The following is a 22,222-nucleotide window of genomic DNA, read 5'->3' as shown; positions in this document are numbered from 1 at the left end:
TAGCCCCAACAGGATCTCATCTACGTTTTGAAAAATCAAGACAGGAGAATCAGAGACTGTTAGAACTGGAAGGGGCTTCTAAGAGGACATGAACGAATGCTGTGATTTCACAGATGAGAGAACTGACCCCCTTGCCTTGGGACACACAGCTCCGATGTGAGAGAAGAAAACTCTCCTCTGCCACCCTCACCATGCAACAACCCTGTGGCTTTGGTACATCCTTAAATACAATGGTGTGTGATTCAGCATCGGTACATGTTGGTATGTGCACTGGTATACACTTAAAACTCCACAAATCAAAAAGCTCCAAAAACCAGTAAGCCTGTTACCTGCCAGCCATGCTGTGCTGTCCTAATGACCCTCAACCCCTGGAAACCTGGCGTAGAGCCAGACTACTTCCAGGAGATCAGCCCAGCAAATGGGGAGGGGGGGGTGTTGTACAAAAATACAGGTGTGCCAGGGACTACAGGGACTTCATAAAAGCCCAAACAGAAAGACTCATAAAAGCCCAAGGAAGTAAACCCACAGACGACTTTATCAGAACACGTGGCATTCTCCCTAACCGGCTGCCTCAGCATCAGGACTGCCCCATTCAGGGTGACCGCTCTTTCCCTGTGAGCATTCAGCATTCACTGCTGACAAGTGACTAGGTCTAATTAGGGCTGCAGCAGAGGGACCCCCTCAGACAGAATCCGGACCCTCCTATAGAAGGAGTCAGGGCCATCTGCATGCAGAGAGGCTATCAGTCCTTTGTCCCCACATATTTCAGGAAATTTTAGAGATTTGTTCAAGAACTTTTCATTTTTTAAATATAAATTTGAAAGCAATTTTCAGTGACTCCAGCTGAAACCAGGCATTAGGACAAGCCTGTGGCCTATGCCACAATGCTGACGGGCCCTGCATCTGCCAGGCCCTGGGATCTCTAGGGAGAGCCCCTGGGCAGATCCTTGGGCTTCCAGCGTGTGTACGCTGAGAAGGGGCCTCCAGTGGTAGGTCGGCGGGGGGATGGTGCCAGCCAGCAGCCCGGGACACCCTGGACTGTAAGTGAGAGCTGCCAGGGCCTCCCAGGCAGCCTGGCTCGGCCCCTGCTCTCCGCGGATAGCAGGTCACACTATTTCTCTTTAGGATCTAATTGTAGGGCCCGGATGCCATCATGCGTGATGCCATATGAAATAAACCAGGAAACGTGCTGTTTTTCAGGCCAGCTCAACAGTATCTTCACCACCATGTAAACATTCCTCTATCTACCGTCTCTCTGAAGGACAACGCACTTCTCAACCGTATCCGCCTAGCCTGTGGATTCAGAGGGAAATCAATACACAAGTGCATGCATGCACGTGGGCATGGATGTGCATGTCCAGGAGTGACAGTGAGTCTGTGTCCGGATCCAAACAGGCACCCCCCAAATTCTGGCCCTTCCCCCCACTCACAGGCACAGCAAAATCCCAGATCAGCTTCCTGCCTCCAGGATAGATGTCAGAAAGGCTTGGTCTCCGCCATTGCTGGGACAAGTCCCCTTTCCTCCCAGGGCTTAGTTATTGCATCTGCAAATGAGCTATTGGTCAATTTCATCTCTAAGACCCATTTACCTCTGACCTGACAGGACTGCTGCTGTGAAGAGGAAACACCCTGGTTTTACTCCCAGAACCAAGGGGGTTTCCCTCGCACGCCCCCAGATCGGCAAAGAGAGCAAGAGGTGAGTAGTACTGTGAAGTCACAGCCCACCCCTCGGGAGGGTGGCCAGGAGGCCAGCAGTCGGCCTGTAATGATTGGCTCCAAGTCACCCCCAGGCAGAGCACCCTGGGGAGTACAGCAGCACAGGAAGGAGCACCCCTGGGAGACCCTGGCGACCCTTGCCAAGTGAGCCCGGAGCTCGGCAGGCCCCTCCTGGAGCAGGTCACACTGACAGCCTCACTCACAGATGTCCAGGGCCTTTAGGAACCTGGTTACCCTGTTCTCCATGGAAGACGCTTTCTTGCACTCAGGGGTCTCTTCGAGCATTTCCCTCTGTGCGCAAGCAGCCTAAACCTTCTCACTCTTTTCTTTCAAAGGTGGGGCTGGGGGCGGTCAGGTTAGATAACTGAGCAGTGGCAGGATCATAGCTGCCTTCCTTGGGGACAGGGGCTCCGCAGCCATGATCTTGTGTTTTTATCTTATTTTCATGACAAGCACGAGCAGTGCCATGACGTCCCCTGGAGGAATCTGCCTGTGCTTGCTAGGGGTGACACGCTCAGCCATCACAGGCTAACAGACTCTCGTTGCTGTAAAGAAGCCAGGCTCGTGCTGGAGAATATGGGTCAAGGCCAGACCAAGGTGTCTCTGTCTAAAGCAAGAATCATGCCCTGCCAGCAACTATTTCTGTATGACCAGCAATAGTGGGAGCACAGCATCCCCACGAGGGCTCCCACCCCAGTAGCATCATCAGTAATGCCAGGGGCCTTCTGGGTTTCTAAGTATTCCATTAAATAAAAAAACGCTCCACCCCCAACAAAATACAGCAAGTTTTCTAAAAAGTTACACTGCTTCCTAATCCTGCAGATCTCAAGGCTAACCTGGAATTCTCAAGAATCCTTGAAAAGTCACAAGGCCCAAGCACCAGCTGGGGGTGGGGGGCACCTACAAGCTCAAGGAGGGGGTCTCCCTGGGATAGGGAGCACTCAGCTGCTCATGTAACTTCTCAGAGTGGGAAGCCTAAGTCAGTCTTTGCAAACTCTTTTCTCATACCATCACAGCATTTCCCGCTTAGCGCAAGCCCATTTTTCCTGCAGAGGCCTGAGGAGGTCCCCACGCCCAGCCTCTTCTTCACAAACCCATTCCTAGCACCGCGGTGGCACAAGTCAGCTGTCTCCACCCCAGATTCAGGCCCACTCTCAGACAAGTTCCTTCTCTCGGAGCCACCTCGTGTTCTCAGAGTGACAAAGGGCTCATATCTGTACCCACTCTCCCTTCCCACTTCGGGACCTTCTGAGGAGAGTAGGACTCGAATACATCCTTCATTCAGACCACCCAAGCCTTGCTCAAGTCCAGTTCCCATCACCTCTGCGCTCGGCATTCCCACGAGCGAGCAAACAGGGCACCGTGAACTCTCTGCTCTCCCGGCAGCTGGCATTGTGTCCCCAAGTCTGAATCTTCTCATGGAGGCTCCTAGGTTGTGTGGCCAGGACCGACCTTGGTGGCAGCAACCACATGTGCACAGGGAAAGCACAGGGATGGCTCGAGCAGGCAGGACACCAGCTGTCTGCATAACTGCCCTGCATGGGGATGGTCCTGATGCCAAGCCAAGGGTTCTGATGACAGGCTGTGTTAAGCACTGCTTTAGAGCATAGACTGAAACTGTTTTCCACATAAGCCCTTTCCCCATTCCCATTTGTAAAGGCAAGTGCCCCCAAATCATGGCATCCTCTAGAAGTCTATTTTTAATTTCATTCTTGAAACTAGCACTTGAAACTTTAGCCTGGTCCTGGGCAAACCAGCCAGGGACCTCTGCAAGATGCAGAGGCCAACTGAAACATGTAACCTGGAAAAGAAAAATCAATCAAACAACATCACTGGAATTTCCAAACAGTTTAGATTAAAAAGCATCATTTGGGGGGAAGTGTTTAAAAAGTCTGTCTTCCAGTCTAAGAATATTCATGCAGAATTAAATAAATCTTCTGAGTTGGTTCAGCTGCTTCTTTAAAAGGTATAGTTCAAACAAAGAGGAAACTGCAACGCTGTCTTGGCTAAGACATATATTGGGGGAAAAGACAAGAGGAAAACAGCACGAACAAGTTTCAAAGAAATCAAATGAAAATACAGGCGTCTCACAAACACACCACACAGCACATGCACCTCACACCATGCCATGTGTAAGGAACAGGCGTCAGAGGTCTTGGGAAAAGAGTTTCCCGAAGAGGAAGCTCAAGCTCAGCAGTTTACCGTGATCTTTAGCCCTGCGTTGGCGAAAGCAGCAAAACCTCCTTTTCTTCTTATCCTCTTTTAGCAAGTCGGCCACTGTGACCCCTTCAGTGGAACACAGGCAATTTCATTATGCTTCAGTAGAGGGCAGCAACAGCAACGCCAACAGGCCTGAGGATGCTGAAGGCGGCCCCACCCACAGGCTCGGATAGGCAAACCCCAAATCTGCCCTCCTCCCACGAAGAAATCCACAGTTCAGGACCTGACCGGCAGAGTGAACGTGCACCTTCTGTGGCTAGTATACTATAACGCCTGTCTTCAAAAACCTGTCCTACGCAGACACAGCAGACAGACTTGTGGACACAGTGTGGGAGGGAGAGGGTGGGACAAATGGAGAGGACTGGAAACCTACACAGCACCACATGTAAAACAGCCAGCCAGTGGGACTTTGCTGTGTGACACTGGGAGCTCTGTGACTGCCTAGAGGGGTGGGAGACAGGACAGAGGTTCAAGAGAGAGGGGACACATGTATACCTACGGTTGATTCCTGTGGATATACGGCAGAAACCAGCACAATATTGTAAAGCAAATAGTTTGCAAACAAACAAACAACCTGACCTAAATAAACAACCAACTAACCCACTCTGGACAAATGTTCCCAAGGTTGGGGTTCCCCTCTAGGAAGGGCATTAGGGAGAGGGCACACCGGCAGGAGTCCTAGGTGCTGACTGGCTCTGTGAGTCCAGCCAGCATCAACCCATGCAGCAGGACACTTGGGCTAAAGCAGCGGGTACTGGACCTAAACAGACCAGGTCGAATCCCAGCCCTGCCACGGACTGGCAGAATGACCGTGGACGTGTAACCTAACGGTGTTAAACCGTAAGATGTGAATAACAGCTGAACCCGCACTTCAGAGAGTTGCTCTAAGAGGTAAACAGGACATACAGTTAGTATAATGATACAAGCACTGGCGAGGCGTGGTCAACCATGAAAACCCCCTTTTCTGGGTCTCAAGACGATTCCAGGGTCTCCAGCCCCAGGCAGCTCTGTGATACAAGGGCTGCTCCAGGCTGGCGAATCTCTGCAGTAGAGGCCACACGCCCCAGGGCAGCGCAAGGGCAGCAGGAGGAACGGTGAATGGACAAAGGGCAAGCTTTTACACACGGCTGGTGGCAGTGGGAAGTGGTGTCACTCGGCATAACGCCCACATTTCTGAAACGGGCCTCCTCTGGGACCCAGTAAAGCCATTCCTGGTCATCGCTCCCACAGGACCCTGGGCACCAGCGGCCACACAGCTGCGGCATTTGGGGGCTAGAGGCGGCGAATGTGCAGACTGTGGCAAAGCCTTGGTTCAGACCCCGGCTCTGCAGCAGTCACGTGGCTCTGAGAGGCTGCTTCGTCCCTCTGTGCTTCGTTTCCCTCTTCTGTCAAAGTCCCGCCTCACAACGGTATGAGGAGTAACAGACTCGTGCACCCACAGCCCTGGGAAGAACGTCTGGCCAAAAGGAAGCACCTGATAAACGTGAGCGATGACCTGGTGTTCTTTCATTCAACAACTAACCACTGGGAGCTCGGACATGTGACAAAGACCCTGCCAGGTGCCAGCCGCCCCGTGCAGAGCCCCATTTCTGCCTCCATGGAGCTCCCAGTCCTGCGGCAGAGGAAGACAGCGATCACGTGAACAAGTGTAAAACTACAACTCTGGCAGCTGCTGTAGAGCCCACATGAGCTATGGACCATACAGTCCACTGTGGCAGCTTCAAACCGGCCATTTACTGAAAACAGCCAAAATGTTGTTTCAAAACATGGAGGGATATCCACGGAACACAGTTCAGTGAAAAAAGACAAGTGGCAGGGCCATCTGTGCTGGGCGATCTAGTGGTGGGGACCAGTGAGGGTGCTGTCTGTGCAAACGCAGGTTCTCATGTGCCCAAATGAGGCCAGAAAGAGCAGGCTCCCAATTGCCAAGCCTGCTTCTCTCTAAGGAGAGGATGAGCGAATTATCATGCTCAATACACTTCAGTATTATATGAATTCCTTACAGTGGGCAAATAGCACTTAAGTAATCAAAGTATATTAAATACAAACACTGCCCTGAGTCAGAGCTTCACAAACCTGGCTGCCTCATCACGGTGGTGCAACCATCCTGAAGTCCGTCTCCCACCGGCTCCCAAGAGGCCAGCCCCCAGCAGATGATGGCTCCCAGGACCAACCGGGGTGGAGGTGGGGGTCTCCCATAACCCCAGCACTGGGCTCCCTCCAGAGAGGGCAGTTGCCCTGGATGTGTGTTTACCCTATGCAGCTCTAACTGCTGCTGTTTGCTTGACAGCTTTTAATTGAATGTTTTCCATTTTGAACTTGCACCCTGAGGTGGTTTAACCGTGATGAAAGCAGTTTTGTAAATCAACATTTGAAGACACAACCTTTTTTAACAGGACCAACAAATGTCCATGCCTTGTGCTTGCACACAGCTTTGCCATCTCTGGTTTTCTGCCCACCCCACAAATCAAACATGGCTGTAAAAGGCATCAAAGTGACACATACAGGCGGGAAGTGACAGCTGTGACAACCTTGTGTGTCGAGGGGGCAGCATCCCAGTGGGAGGCAGGCAGGGACAATGCTCACAGCCTCCAGAATGGGCTGATGAAGAAAAGACAGGGTTCTCCCCTGCAGTCAGGGCTGGAGTTTCAGGGTATCCTCCCCTCCCTTCTTTGGGGCATCCTATATCCCCACTGACAGGGATTACTGATCATTCATAGTTCCCTCAGGAAAATGCCTTGCTTTTCTGGCCAGAGTTTTAGAATGAGCTTCCTTTAAAAGGATTTCATTATTTTTAAGTTTTTTTTAAGGACTAATCACTGACAATGAGAAGAGTTTAAAATAGAATGTGAGGCTTTCAGATTTTAATGGCCCCAGCAAAACTCCATTGTTCACTCAGAAGCAGCTGCATACGTCTAAAAAATCACTTTGAGATTTGGCAGAGTTTCTTAAGGAACTTGAAGCTCAGCAAAAAGTTAAATAAATTATCCTTGAAAATATCCCATATGCTCAGGAACTAACTTCCAAGGGAATCTTGTCCATTCAATTAATTGTGTAACACTAGCTTTCTAACAGCAAATTTAGGGAACAAGCATCATAAATAATCTGCGGACACACAAAGCCAGAGATACCTGTCACTATGGTACCAGACAGCCCTAAAGGTAGGGACCCCACTGCCTCTCCTCTGTCTTCTTCCCAGTGTGACACTTGGTATGTTGGCATTCAGGAGTCCCCAACCCTGGTTTCACACTGAAACCTCCAGGGAGCCACATCTGGGTCCCGTCACCAGCGAAATCGGCACGGGGGTGAGGCATGGCACCAGGATGCAACCCCACTCCCCAGGTGACTGTCACATACAGCTAGAGTTGGCTACCACATGTGCAGACAGTGACATTTAGTAGATCAGAGAGAAAAGATACTGTGAGCACATCTCCAAGTGCTTGATTTGACATCTGTTCTCTGACACCAAGGTAGAAACACACTTCAAGGGCCAGCAAGTTGGGCTGCTATATCTCGAAAGTGACTGAGTTGACAGATTTGTTTTCTGTCAATACTTGAGAACCTTGGAGTTATTCAACAGTAAGGAATAGGGATGTGGGTCCTAAAAGGACTCAGACTCTCTCTGAGTTTGGGTAGGGATCTAGTAGAATGTCCAAAAACAATTTTGTTTCAGGTCAAGTTTTCTTGGAGTTTGATGACAACAGCAGCAGCAAGTCCTCTGACAGCTGGGGCAACTCCTACCAGTTATGGAACACATAATCCTCATGACAACCCTGTCATGAAGCAAATAGCTTTCTCCACTTCCAGCAGGAAAGGAAACTGGGGCTCAGCGATGTTGGGTAATGTGCCTAGTGCTCCAGTCCAAATTCCAAGTCACTCAACTCGATTGTAGCCACCTCCAGAGAAGGGACGTGGCCATGCTCTCCAGGCCCACCCCTGCCTTCCATGGGCTTATAGACACCTGCTGTTATCAATGGTCCCCTCTGTCTAGGCTGAGCCTCGGCCATCAGGGAGGCCTATTCTCTCACTGTTACTCAATTCCTCCACGTCTGGGAAGAAACTGTCCCACTGCACCCCCAACCCAAGTGAAAAAGACAGTCAGTGGAGTCAGCATCCTGAGGTGGTATGGGCACAGTCAGGAGCTCCCGCCGCCCTTCCCCAGGGAGGACCCAGGGCAGGGCTGGGGTGGGGGGTGAGCCTCACAAGCTCGGGGAAGACATCGGCAGTGCCCACACTTCACGGCCGGCTAACAGGTATAGAGACCAGACTTGGCGTGTGCGGGTGGTAAGTCAGCCCCTCAGCAGCTGAGGAGGCCCACGGGGGTGAATCCCTCCTCCCTGTGTTTCTGTGACAAGGGGGAAATGGCTGACAGCCACGGAGGCCCCAGTGAAACCCTGGCAGGGCCGCTCCCCCAGGAAGTCTGGGCTGCGGGGGAATGCACTCGCCGGGAGGGGGCTTGGGGCTCTCTTCTCAAGTCAGTTAAACCTCAACATGGTTCCCACAGCCTCGGATTTACGTTTCCATTTCCAACCCTGATCCACCGGGGGTCCGAAACTCTGATGACTGGGGAAACACCAGTCTCCTGGTATAAGGCCCTCGCTCCACAGGACGCCCTAGCACCTGGCAAACGAGCCCACATGAGTCAGCGTGCACCAGAAGGAGGTGCCGTTCCAGACCAAGCGCAAAGCCGGTCCCGCGTGCTGACGCAGAGCCTCACTGCGCAGAGCAGAAGCCACGACGCTGACACGCCCGAGACACAGAGCAGCTTTCTGGGGATCGGCGCGCCCATTACACAGTGAATTCTGAGGCTCTGCAGCTTAAGAAATACACTTAGGGGTTTTGAACATGTGTACCACTCTACCTTGTTTATGCCATTTCATTGGCGTGAGAAGCACTCCCCCTCACCTTCCACAACCAGAGGCCATACTTGTCCCTCAGAGCGCAGCGGGGACACAGCCTCTCCCGCAGGGCCTCCCCTGTATCCCCCCTCATCCCACATCCCCACGTCCTCCTTGGGCTCCCACGGCAGACTTTGGGCCCTTGGTTACGATGCCAGCTTCTCTGCTCTGTCTCACACTAGATGCTGTGGGAAGGTCTCCTCAGGCAGAGGCATTGATTTTGCCATCAGACGTTTCCTCACAGGCAGAGGCAGGACACAGGAAATGCACTGGACCCTCAGAGCGACCGGGAGACACTGGCTCAAATCCCGCAGAGATCCCTACTCCTCAGATCACAGGCCACCGAACAGTTCCACCACAATGATGTTGTCTCCACGAGGTGGAGCCTGTCTGTGAGTAGAGGGGGGAGCAACGAGGAGACGAAACAACATCTGCCTGCAGGAGGCCCCGCTCAGCCCCTACAGGACACACCAATGCTGACAGAGCAAGGGAACCTGCTCAGAAGAAGGGACAAGACCTGTCTCTGTTTATACACAACAGGTGACATGCTGGGCTTAGGAGAACAGGGCAGGGGGCTGGTGGAGCCCTGCGGGGCAGCGTCAAGGCCACAGCTTGGGAACCAAGAAGAAGACAGCGGGCCAGGCAGCACTGAGCTGCAGGCTTGTCCCTGGCCTCACTGCAGGGACAGGTGCTCTGTGAAGGCCATGGGCTTCTGCGGTAAGCCCCGCCCTAGGCAGAGCCGGGCCAAAGATGTGCAGACACTCCTTACACCGCATTATCACATGTGGAGCTCACGTGAATGTCCACTTGGAAACTCTCATCTCACAGTTGAGGAACTTAGTCTAATAAAGTGCTCCCTGGTTCCTTCACCCTCAGGGGGTGGCCCCCAGGCTCTCCTTGAGGTGGCAGAGGTGCAGCCTGGGAAGCAGGGGGCCTGCACACACCAGCTCCCCGCTCTGCCTCCCCCAACCATGAGCACACAGGACTGAGTCAAGCATGCATCCCTGATGACAAGAAACATTCTCCGCAGAAGCAGAGACTCAGCGTCCCAGGCTCGGACGGTCGCGCAGGACAACTCGGTCAGGCACGCCCTCCACCCTGGGTCTCAGCCCCCGCTCACCCATTCTCCCTGCACGCCCCTGGCTCCAGCCATAGGAGTGGCCCTTCACGGCCTCCCTGAGCCTTTGGTTGCCTGCCGTCACGTCCTCCTCACACCACTGCCTTGACTCGGAATGTTTCGCCTGACACGTCTCAGGTCCATCCTTCAAGGACCAGGGCCCACTGTTCAGTCCTAGACGATCGTGGCCAGCCCTCCCATCCCCCGCCGTCAGCGCGGTACCTGGCCTGCTGCTCTCGCGACCTGCACGCAAGTCTCCGGGTGCTGCATTCACTCGGGTGTGGGCCCGTCCTCCCCGCCCCAGGAGTCCTCCAGGCACCCGCACAGCCTTGCTGAACGGAGGCCTGACTGCATACGGTCTGAGGGGTTCTGTGTGGGACCTGCTCAGTCATCTTCCACGGGGCGGGGCCTAATCTGGTTTCCCAGACCTCTCAATGGACCAGCACCCTAGGTCTTTACTATCAACTAGCCTAGATTTAAAACCCATCACAAATGGCTTAAGTCAACTCTACTGCTGAATTTTAATTTCCCCTTTTACCAGAGGCACAGACCATCTCAAGAAGAGTAGGAGCAAGAAAAGCATATGACAAAATAGATGCTTTGGGTGACAGTGATAATTCCAGTGGTGGACTGAACATAGACCTTCCTGCTGCAGGAAGGTGCCCAGTGCCCAGTGTCCCAGTATGGGGGACCAGCCGGGTGGGCTCTGGAGCGCCCACATGGACTCTCATGCCTCCTAACACTGCCCTAAACACTGAACTGTTGTCTTCCGGAGGGCAATGAGCTGAGCATTTGGCGTCCCATGTTCGGCGCAGATGGAAGCTACTTCAAGGAGCTGAAGGGTGGAAGTGACCCTACTCTTCAAGGTCCCTTCCAATAACTCATTCTGAATTGGAGGACCCACAGTTTCATCTCTGGTACAAGGCACATACTCATCTTACCACACCCTTGCCCCGGAGCTGAGGCTTATTGTATTCCCAGGGCACGAAGAACATCCAGCTGACCCTCTGCAACTATAAAGCCACAAGACAACATACGTATCTGAAGCCCACACCCCAAGCAGAAATGCAGAGTCAGCGCAAATGGGCTCTCTGCTGCACAGGCCAACAACCCGATTTGGAGAGCTAGAGGGTGGTCTGGGTCTCAGAGCGGAAGAGATACCTGCCACGGGCGGGCATCTGAACGGCACACGGGCCCTATGGGTCCCGAGCAGCAGAGGCGCCACTTACTATTTCGTTTGCTCTCCTCGCCTCCTTCTTCTTCATTCTCAGGATCAATGTCTTCTGCTTGGGTGATCCAGTCCAAGTAGCCCTTAAGATCCTCTTCCAGCTGCTGCTTCTCCCGGAGCTTCTGGAAATCTCCCCGTGCTTTTGCTTTCTCCCTTTCCTTCGAGAACTCTCTGAGGGGGGCAAAGAGAACAGGCACACGTCAGGACGTCCCCGGGACCCGCCCTGAGAGCCGTCTGCCCGGCCGCACAGCAGTCTTGTGGCAGGACACACGGCATCAAGTACAGTCACATGAGCACACAACGGGGGCCACACACGTGGACAGGACACACGACAGTGCCTTCCCAAGCAAGACTGTGGGGGTCAGAGCTGCAGAGACCACGCCAGTGCACATGCACGTCCCTCAGAAAACCAGCACCCCTTAGGAGCTTTGTACTCCCAATGAGCCGAGGCCCCAAATACCATGTGCTATCATAGCAGGCCCTTGATCCCCCAGCAGGGGCCTGGACTCAGAGATGTCCCCCTTCCCGCAGAGCCTCCTCAGGTAGCGGGCACGATGCTTCAGAGAGAAAGGACCCAAGGGGGCCGGGCTGTGGTCCTTGAGGGCTTCTTCCATCCTTGGAGGTAACACTCAGCATCCTAATGTATACTGGCCCCTTTGTCTAAACCGTGAGCCCTGAGACCCTACCCCCACCCTCTGCAGATCCAGCCAGAGTAGTGGACAGGCTCAGAGCAGAGAGCCCTCCCCACACCCAGACAGCCCCGCCCCCCCTTCCCAGGCAGGAAATGGAGCACCCGTGAAGCACTGTTATCTTTCTTAACTGTCACTTCTTGCCACGATCTTTCCCCCCAAAGTCCTCCCCATAGGAGGGGAAAAGGGAGCATGATTCGTTGCCCATTTATGGGAACACCTGCCCTGGAAAGGCTCTGGCAGACGAGGAAATGTTCCCAACTGTTCATGGTTTACTCTACTTTTCCTGTCTGCAAGCCTGGATCTCTGCGTATAGACAGAATCCCACATTGGCTGAGGCAAGGCAGGAAGTCAGGTGGATGATTACCCAGTTCTCATATACAAGGAAGCATCTGCATTTCCAACCGTGAACTGTTAGAGGAGCCAAGGTATGCGCGTTATGGATTCAGAAAGTACGATTACAAAGCTGCTAAGAAAGCGGATGCAACAACAGGCCGTGCAGCTCCTGCACACGGACCGCTGGATGCCGACGGACGCCACGTCTGCCTTCCTTCCAGTCCAGAGCCAGCGCATCTCCCCTGCCAGGACCTCGTTAACCCAACCCAACCGAGGAAGGGCAGCTGATCTGCTTAAAATCAACCGCTACTCTCGCTCCCTGCCCTTCCTCAGCCCTGGGCTGTGGATGGGCCGAAGAGACACGTGAACACCTAGTGACACTGATGCTTCAGGTAAGAAACCAGACTCCCGCCCACGGTGCCGGCTTCTACCAGCTCCCACTAGAAAGGACACCTTCACTGCCCCTCAAGTTTTCAGATGCCCCAGGATCTGTCCTTTCTGCTAGAGCTGGTCTGTCCCACCTTCACCTGCTGAGACGTGAGGAGGGGGCAAGGCTGTGGGGCATCCTGAGCCTGGCTCTCGGGGGAGCCGACTTGGGGGTTCTCGGGGTGAGCGGAAGCCAATCAAGGCCTAGAGCCTCCTGGAGAGACACCTTCCCTCTCAAAATTAAAGGCCTCTGAAGGCAGCACCTTGCGGCTCACAAGACCCATATCCTGAGAACAATATGGGGCTTCTCAGCCTTGGCTTCCGGAGATACCAGACCTGAATAACTCATTCCTGGGCAGGTTCATGAACTGAATCTGAACTCTGAAAATGTCACACCTGAACTAGAATCTCCTCCTTGAACAAGTGAGGGCCCGCAGTGTCACACGTCAACATGAAAATGCGTCACGCAATCTGTTCTCTTAAAAACGCTGCAAAGACCAAGTCTGTGGGCCTTCAAGTCTGCTGTTCACCAAAAGTAGTTGCTGTTGTTCAGTCACTACATCGTGTCTGACTCTTTGCGACCCCATGGACCGCAGCACGCCTGTCTCCCCTGCTCTCCACTAACTCCCACAGTTTGCTCAAATTCATGTCCACTGAGTCGGTGATGCTATCTGACCATCTCATCCTCTGCCGCCCTCTTCTTCTTTTGCCTCCAATCTTTCCCAGTAGAAATATCCCAGCATAAACCTTTCTGTGTGTTTCACTCTGAACTCAAGAGTACTCAATTCACATGAAAATGTACAAACAGGGTATTCTGATTCTAGTTACGTATCTCACCTGAGTTCTTAAAAAAACAAATTACTAAGATAGCAGAAGAGTCACTCTTAAGTTTCACGGGGGTCTGGCTCTAGTCACACATTTCGTTAAGTCTTTTTACATCAGAAACACAAAAGACCTTCTAACAAGCCGCATCACTGTTGCACATTCTGGTAGTTGGGACACAGCAAAATAAAACGCTTCTGTGACTAGAATTTCTGAGACTAAAACACAGTGCCAAGCTCTGGCTTGTAGCCCATTTATTGTAAATACTAAAGACTATTATAACCATTCATGTAACAAAACTGTTAATATAAACTCTCTGAACTGACTTTAGACAGTTCTGAATGGCCTAATACTTAGCAGGCGCATAACCTTTCCTGATTTGGACAGAACTAAGACTGACAAGGCAGAAATCTCCTGTCGGCTCTGAGATGAGGTGGAGGAGAAGGTGCAGAGAGTGGGCTCTCTGTGACAAACCCAGCTGCCCCATCGCTCCTCTCAGACCACACTGGGCTCTAAGTCTGCAGCCCTGGCCTCTATTCTCCACTCCGTCACTTTCTGTTTCTGAGCTTCAGTTTCTTCCCCTGCAAAACAGACATGCAGCCTGTTCTCCTGTCTCACAGGGATGAAGTCAGACATTCAACAAGATGCTATCGTGAACATCACAAAGCACTGCACAAACATGAAGTTCAAAAGTATAACATTTAGTTGTTGAATCTGGGTATAATAAAAGGCAACTGGAGGAGGTTTCTCAAGTACCGAAAGGAGAAAAATTGCAAACAGCTCTGAATGGGCTCTAAGCTACATGACGCCAGTGGAACTGAGGGAGGCACAAAAGGACACGTGGGATCCTAGGGCATGGAGTGACCTCAAAGAGCCAGCAAGTGCCCCATCAACCCTGCACCACTCTCTGCTCAGTGGAAAAGAACTTGTTCACAACAAATCCTGCATTTCCATAAAATCTCACCTGAGTACACTGAAACGTTATCAGCTGCAGTGGACGATGAAAACAGTTATCCATTTCATGTAAGAATCCATCATTCTAGAAGCCTAGTACTAAGGGATTAAATAACTCACTATTATAAAAGTAACAAGTCTACTAGTAGAAACCACCAGACTTTCACAAGTGACTAGAAATCTGACAACTCACATGTGAGAGAAACCTACCTATTCCAGATAAAGTCAAAGTTGCTCAGCTGTGTCCAACTTTTGAGACCCCAAGAACTATATAGTTCATGGAATTCTCCAGGCCAGAATACTGGAGTGGATAGCCCTTCCCTTCTCAAGGGGATCTTCCCAAGCCAGGGATTGAACCCAGGTCTCCCACATTGCAGGCAGACTCTTTACCATCTGAGCCACCAGGAAAGTCCAAGAACACTAGAGTGGGTAGCCTATCCCTTCTTCAATGGACATTTCCGACCCAGGAAACGAACCAGGGTCTCCTACATTGCAGGCAGATACTTTACCAGGTGAGCTATCAGGGAAGCCAAAGGGAGATTTTAAAAATGCTTGGAGAAAAAAACACATACATTGTGCTATCGTTTGGATGCAAAAGAAGAGGATATAAGGAAACCTTATCTGAAGGTCAAAGCACAAAGGGATGGAGACAAGGGACTAGAGGGCATCAAGCAGGAGTGACACTAAGTGTACCTTTTTCTATAATCTAACTTTTAGAATCATGCTAATATTTTACACATTAAATTCTTAATTAAATCAACAAAGATAAGATGGAGAGAAAACACCCTTAAAGTAGAAGTGAAATAAACGAATCTGATTGTTCTTCAAATGAGTGTCATAACCACCCTGAAGGAGACGGACACAACTAGTTCAAGTAGTTTGTGAACATTTGCTGTAAGTTCTTATCATCTGGGCAGGGCTGGGATGAGGGTGGAACCACAGACAAATGCTGAACTCTTTTTAGTAAGCTTGTTTTTTTGCAGTGATATGGATGAAACCTTGCTGAAACGCCATTAGATATATTATAGGATTTGGCATCCGCTCCCATCACTTCAGGGCAAATAGATGGGGAAACAATGGAAACAGTAACAGACTTTATGTTCTTGGGCTCCAAAATCACTGAAGATGGTGACTGCAGCCATGAAATTAAAAGATGCTTGCTCCTTGGAAGAAAAGCTATGTCCAACCTAGACAGCATATTAAAAAGAAGAGACATGACTTTACCAGCAAAGGTCCATAGGTTGGGAAGATCCCCTGGAGAAGGGAACAACTACCCATTCAAGTACTCTTACCTGGAGAATTCCATGGACAGAGGAGCCTGGTGGGCTACAGTCCATGGGGTCACAAAGTCAGATATGACTAAGCAAATTTCACTTTCACAGGTTTTTTGCAGGAGTGGACAATACTGTCCATTTCTTTCTTTCTACATCTCTCTCCCTTCCATGCAGCCCCTGGCTCAAGCAGGCATGCAGGAAATGAGGTAGAAAAAGACACAGTTCAGTTCAGTTCAGTCGCTCAGTCGTGTCTGACTCTTTGCGACCCCATGAATCGCAGAACCCCAAGCCTCCCTGTCCACCACCAACTCCTGGAGTTCACCCAACTTCATGTCCATCGAGTCAGTGATGCCATCCAGCCACCTCATCCTCTGTCATCCTCTTCTCCTCCCGCCCCGAATCCCTCCCAGCATCAGAGTCTTTTCCAGTGAGTCAACTCTTCGCATGAGGTGGCCAAAGTATTGGAGTTTCAGCTTCAGCATCAGTCCTTCCAATGAACACCCAGGACTTATCTCCTTTAGGATGGACTGGCTGGATCTCCTTGCAGTCCAAGGGACTCTCAAGAGTCTTCTCCAGCACCACAGTTCAAAAGCATCAATTCTTCGGCGATCAGCTTTCTTCACAGTCCAACTCTCACATCCATACATGACCACTGGAAAAACCATAGCCTTGACTAGATGGACCTTTGTTGGCAAAGTAATGTCTCTGCTTTTTAATATACCATCTAGGTTGGTCATAACTTTCCTTCCAAGGAGTAAGCGTCTTTTAATTTCATGGCTGCAATCACCATCTGCAGTGATTCTGGAGCCCAGAAAAATAAAGTCTGACACTGTTTCCACTGTTTCCCCATCTATTTCCCATGAAGTGATGGGACCGGATGCCATGATCTTTGTTTTCTGAATGTTCAGCTTTAAGCCAACCTTTTCACTCTCCTCTTGCACTTTCATCAAGAGGCTTTTTAGTTCCTCTTCGCTTTCTGCCATAAGGGTGGTATCATCTGCATATCTGAGATATTGATATTTCTCCCGGCAATCTTGATTCCAGCCTGTGCTTCTTCCAGCCCAGCATTTCTCATGATGTACTCTGCATATAAGTTAAATAAGCAGGGTGACAATATACAGCCTTGATGTACTCCTTTTCCTATTTAGAACCAGTCTGTTCACAACACACAGCAAAATGATCCCTACTCCTTAAGAGGCCAAAATATACCAGGAGAGAAAGCCCACGGTTCCTAGGATTGCCCAGAAGCCCAAAAAAAGTATGTCTGAGCCCATGGATACCATCAAGAGCAGCCTCCACCACCAGCCTGCCCTTTCCCCTAATCACTTACAGGCTTGCGGGATGGAGTTTCTGTCTCAGGTCATCAGAACATCTTCCCTCCAAGGTCTATGTCCCGTAAGGAGCAATCTATCAGGGAGGAATCTCCCTGCCAGCTGGACCTGACAACTGCCAAGGGTCTCACGCTGGCCTGTGTGCACACACCTTTCCCACCCACTGCGACAGCTGGAGGAGCTGCAGCCAGAGCATTTCCTTGGGGCCTGTCTCCCTCTTGGCAGGTCACCATCAGTGCACACCTGGACTCCATCCTGGTGTCATCCTGATCAGAAGGCCTCAGGCCCCTCACGCTGTCCTCAGGTATCAAGGTCAAACACCCAGGTCCAGCACTCAGGGACTTTCAGCCCTCGCCCACCTGCTATGCCAGCTTTATCTCCACTTCTCATAGATGTACACCCTGTACTGTGGCTACACTCTTCTCTGCTCCCCCAACCCCGTGAGCCTTTGTCCACAGAGCTCCATCCACCTGAGCAGCCTTTGCCCTTTCTGAATTCTAGCTCCCTTGTCAAGACCGAGCTTTCCTTGGTTGCCCCAGCCTAAGAGCTCTCCCCTCCTCCAGAGCCCTCTCCACACTGAATACCAGCCACGGACCTGAGTGCACACCCTCTGCCTGCCAGCCTCCCCAGAGGTGTCCTTAACAGAGCCCCACACAATCCTCACACCTCATCCTCACTGGAGAGTGTGGACAGCGAGGGAAGGCTGGTGTCACTCCCATTATACAGAAACTGAGGATGGGGAGGCTGGTTAGACGAGCCCATCCAGCTCCTGAATCCACCCTCCTAAGGACCTCAACGTGGGTCACAGGAGGAAGAGAGGAAGTATATGAAGGGATTAGGAGAGAAGTCAGCTTATAGTCAGGCCAGGAAAGGGCCTATATTCTTGCCTAGAGAATCCCTACAGACAGAGGAGTCTGGGCGGGCTACAGTCCAAAGGGTAACAGAGTCGGACACGACTGAAGTGACTTGGCAGCACGCACACACACAGTCAGTCCAAGAAGGGCCTTAAATCCCAAACTGAGAGCTTAACAGAAGGTCTGACAGAAGACAGTCGCCATCAGCTTTGTTTTACAGGAGTGATGGGTTAAGATGAGCTCATATAAGGAGAAATTCTGGTGAGGAGGTCAGAAGGCAAGGAGTAAACCCTGGGTGATGGACTACATTTAACATCAATAGGAATGCGAGTAAAAGAATAACAGGATCCTGATACAGTCCCCAACTTTCTTACACGACCTAGAAAAGCACCTATGAGGCCTGACATGGCTGCTCTTTCAATCATCCTCCACGGTCTGGTCACTGTGACCTCCACCCCTTCCACATGGTCTCCTGGGTCTGGCACATCCACCACTGTCTTCTCAGCTACTACGGACCTTCCTGTGGGGCCAGGTGATGCACCACCTGCCAGGTGAACATTCCCTGCCTAAGTGCGTAGGCAAGAAAGGCAAACAAGAGGCCAGATGGAGAAGAAACACCACAGAGGAGCCATATCCCTGGTCCTCAACCTCTGGAAGGCTCTGGAAGCAGACCTGTTGTGTGCTCCCAGGGAGAGGGTGGACATTGCAGAAGACTGCTTTCAGTACAACAGAAGCGGAAAATTTCTAATAATCCAAGTCTACCAAAAATGGACCAGGAAGCCTTGGAAGCAGCAACTTCCTTGAGGGGTACAAACAGGGACCTCTGATAGAAGAACTAACCCCCTGGAGGAAAAGCCGGTGCACAGGATATGGTGAAGACCCTGCCGTCTGTCTTCCCCAGGCCCTGTACCTCATCGCCCTGTCCCCCTCTGGACAGCACGTGCCCTGTGCTGTGTTGATCGCAGCTGTAACTCTCATCTCCCCAGCCTCCCGAATGGCTCAGAGGGCTGCAGGACACCCCACTGCTTCCTCATTTTCTGCTCCTTCCCCTGGGCAGTGGCCTAGTACCCTGGCAGTCAAGAAGCAGAAAGGCTGAGAGTGATTATTAGAAATGGCCGTGAGGGGTGCTGACTGCAGAGCCCCTGTGGTGCTCACACAGGCAAAGACCTTCAGATGGAGTGACACCAAGGACAAGCCTGGGTCCCCGCCACCCCCCACCCATGATCGCACTGGCCCTGGATGCCAGCCAACCTCCAGCAGCTCCAGAGGGTCTGTGCCGGCACAGCTGGGGGCAGACTTGGTTTCCCGTGGGGGAGCCCAGCAGGCCATGGCTTCTTCTCTGGCAGCAATGGTGCCAATGCCCTCAGTATCAGGATGTGGATCTGGAGCCCCTGGAGTAGCTTTACAGTCACTGCCTACAGGCCCCATGGTCTCTGGGCGGCGCTGGCAGGACCAGGAATTTCACTTCCATTTCACAAAGGCCCAAAGTGAGGCTCCACAGGTGATCCCACGTCACAGCCGGGTAAACAAGACAAAGGGCTCTGAACCAGGCTTCGACTCAGGACTCTATTCACAGGATTCGTGGTCCCTTGGCCTCCTGGCTCAGGAGACGCGTAGGCTGGACACTTACTGGTTGGACCAGTGAGGGAGGGGGCAGGATAGAAAGCATCATTTATACTCAAATCTTGATTTTCTTCCAGAGCCCCAACTCAGGCTTCCAGAAAGGTGCTCGTCTCTCCACGTGCTGTCCTTCACACCCCAGAACAAGCTAGTCATTCTTCTGGGATCCCCTACATAACTCCCAGCCAGGAGTTGGGCACACACTCCTCACTCTGCAGAGAGCTCCTGACACTGCCCAGGCTTTACAGGCCTGCCGCCCGAGCTCTGGGAGCCCTTAGTCAACACTCCCAGAAGGCGAACACTTGGCCTGAAGCAAACTACCGCCCTGGAATGGCAGCATCGGTCACACCAGTGCAGAGGGAAGACGCACAGTCCGCTCTGGAATTTATTTCTCAAATGCCCCATGAAATACATGGGCCACTGAAAATCATGTTGATTTAGAGATGGTGTTGTTTTTTTTTCTTGGGTTGTAATACTATTTGTTTTAACCAAACCCACACAAAGAAAATTTAGACAAGCTAAATGCTTTGAAATTTATACACATAGCACAGAAAAAACAAACACAAACAAGCATGAAAACCTTCAGTGAGCGAGGCCAATGGAATCACTAGGACTCAGATTTCTATTTTAAAAGAAAGGACTCAGAAATTCATTAAAAACGAAAACAAACTCCCCACAAAAAGGCAAAGTGGAGGGGGAAGCTGAAGAAGTCACTGATTTTTATCAGCAGAGGCTGATGTTCTTTAGACCTAAATTATTTCCCCTACACAGAAACACAGAGGAAATGAAACAGAAGGAAAGAGTAGTCTGGTTCAAAAAACATTTTGTTTAATTTTTTGGAAAGCATGTAATTTCAGTGTGTGTTTGAGGAAACTGGGTGCTTTACTTTTAAAAATCAACAAGAGCGTGCGATGTTTCCCACACAAGAAAATTTTTAATTATTGACACTGGCTTCGCTCAAAGTTCATCCAAATCATTGGCTTTGTTCCAGTTTTTCCTCAACTGTGAAAAGACAGGAGCAGTCAAAACGTGTTCTTTCTGCATGAAATAAATAGGCCAGAATCGGGGAGCAGGCTTTGGACTGCAGCTCCCCATCTCTAAGATCTGATCCCCTGCAGGTAACACCCATGGACGGTTAAGAGGGCTAACGGGTGACAGCGCTCCTTGACGCAAGTTAGGCACTGGCCACCAAGAAGTGGAGGGACTGCCGGCAGGCCAAAGGGACAAGAGCGTCTGGACGGCCCTTGTTTACACAGCAAGGATGTCAGGAAAAATGTGTAACAAGCACACTTCTAATCACCCAACTACATTACGACTGTTCTTTGGGAGTGCACTCCTGAAACAAACCCCATGGGGAATCCTTATGTAAAGGGATCCTGGACCTTCTCATTTTCCTGTGTGCAAAGGTTGGGGAATATTAAGAGATTTTTCTCAAAGCAATCCTCCCCTTTCCATGTTCTTGGCTGCTTTTATTGACATCAACGTCCATGAAGATATGTTATATAGAATAGAGTTAACATCTTTGGGGAGATGAACCATTTTAAAGGGGTGTTTCCTAGCTCAGCTGGTAAAGAATCTGCCCGCAATGCGGGAGACCTGGGTTCGATCCCTGGGTTGGGAAGATCCCCTGGCGAAGGGAAAGGCTACCCACTCCAGTATTCTGGCCTGGAGAATTCCATGGACTATCCATGGAGTCCCAAAGAGTCGGACACGACTGAGTGACTTTCATTTCATTTCCTAGCTTTTAACAACTAGGGTGAGTTATCTGCTGTGAATGGCAGGTGGGCCGCCTGAACACACTCAAGCTCGAAGCAGGATGGCATTTACACTTCCCCAGAGGAAGCTGGGTATGGATGGAGGGAACAAATGCATGATCTGTCTGGTGTTCTTTTCTCTTTCTCCTGGTCCTTTCTGACCACTCCCTGGCTTGAACCCTGTGCTCCAGCCATCCTAAAATTCCTTCATTTTCTCAAAGGCATGGAGACCTCGTTCAGCTCCAGGCTGTGCCCTGAGTGAGGCTCAACTCAACTGCTTCTCCAGATGTCACACCACTCGGCTGGGTCAGCCTACAGAAACATTTCTCCCATTTGCCCTGCAATTTGGTAATCTCTATTCTCTCTGTAAGAGAGACTGTAAGCTCTGCGATGGAGGGGCTATCTCTCTCATCTCTGTATATTGGTTCCTTATCACAAATCCTGGCCATTAGTAGTTGCTCAACAACAACAGGCTGAATTTAACACATAGTTTTATAGGCTCAGGTCTTACATTAATGATGATCGTGTCAAAGACTTGGGTTGTGGGCTCTGCATGGGATGCGCTGTGTGTGTGCTTAGTCGCTCAGTCCTGTCCAACTCTTCCGCGACTCCATGGACTGTAGCCTACCTGGCGCCTCTGTCCTTGGGATTACCCCAACAAGGATACTGGAGTGGGTTGCCATTGCCTCCTCTTCACCTGACCATCAATCCTCGAGTAATTTTTTCTGTCACCTGAAACTGCACCCATTGTTGTCACAAACAAAATACCAAAAAACTGGGCCAACCAGAGTCCTAGACAAGTTTAAGAGGTCATCCACGGGAATAAAGTAACTCAGAATGAAATACATTCCTTTCACCACATTCTCCTGTCTGAGGACAGAAGAGCTGTTATTTCTTCGAAGAGTCAGCTTCCATGGCTACCAAAGACATTTCCCCAAGTGATAAGAATCCACGGGGGCTACAAGCTAAAAGTCACAGACTTC

The 22,222-nt window shown here is 51.1% G+C and overlaps 1 protein-coding gene across 4 annotated transcripts in view; it reads right to left on the bottom strand.

Moving 5' to 3' along the window:
- CACNA1D (calcium voltage-gated channel subunit alpha1 D) overlaps window positions 1-22,222 on the bottom strand; it is a 342,532-nt gene that overhangs the window by 97,002 nt on the left and 223,308 nt on the right. For all 4 annotated transcript variants that reach the window (XM_055414081.2, XM_088831938.1, XM_088831939.1 and 1 more), the window contains exon 9: window positions 11,181-11,350. In XM_055414081.2, coding sequence (XP_055270056.2) covers window positions 11,181-11,350 — 170 coding nt within the window. The remainder of the gene's footprint in view (window positions 1-11,180; window positions 11,351-22,222) is intronic.

The sequence above is a fragment of the Moschus berezovskii genome, chromosome 24 (assembly GCF_049115385.1).
Source record: "Moschus berezovskii isolate FMDL1 chromosome 24, NW_MosBer_1.0, whole genome shotgun sequence".
Classification (NCBI taxonomy): domain Eukaryota; kingdom Metazoa; phylum Chordata; class Mammalia; order Artiodactyla; family Moschidae; genus Moschus; species Moschus berezovskii.
This window is presented reverse-complemented; position numbering and strand designations above follow the sequence as displayed.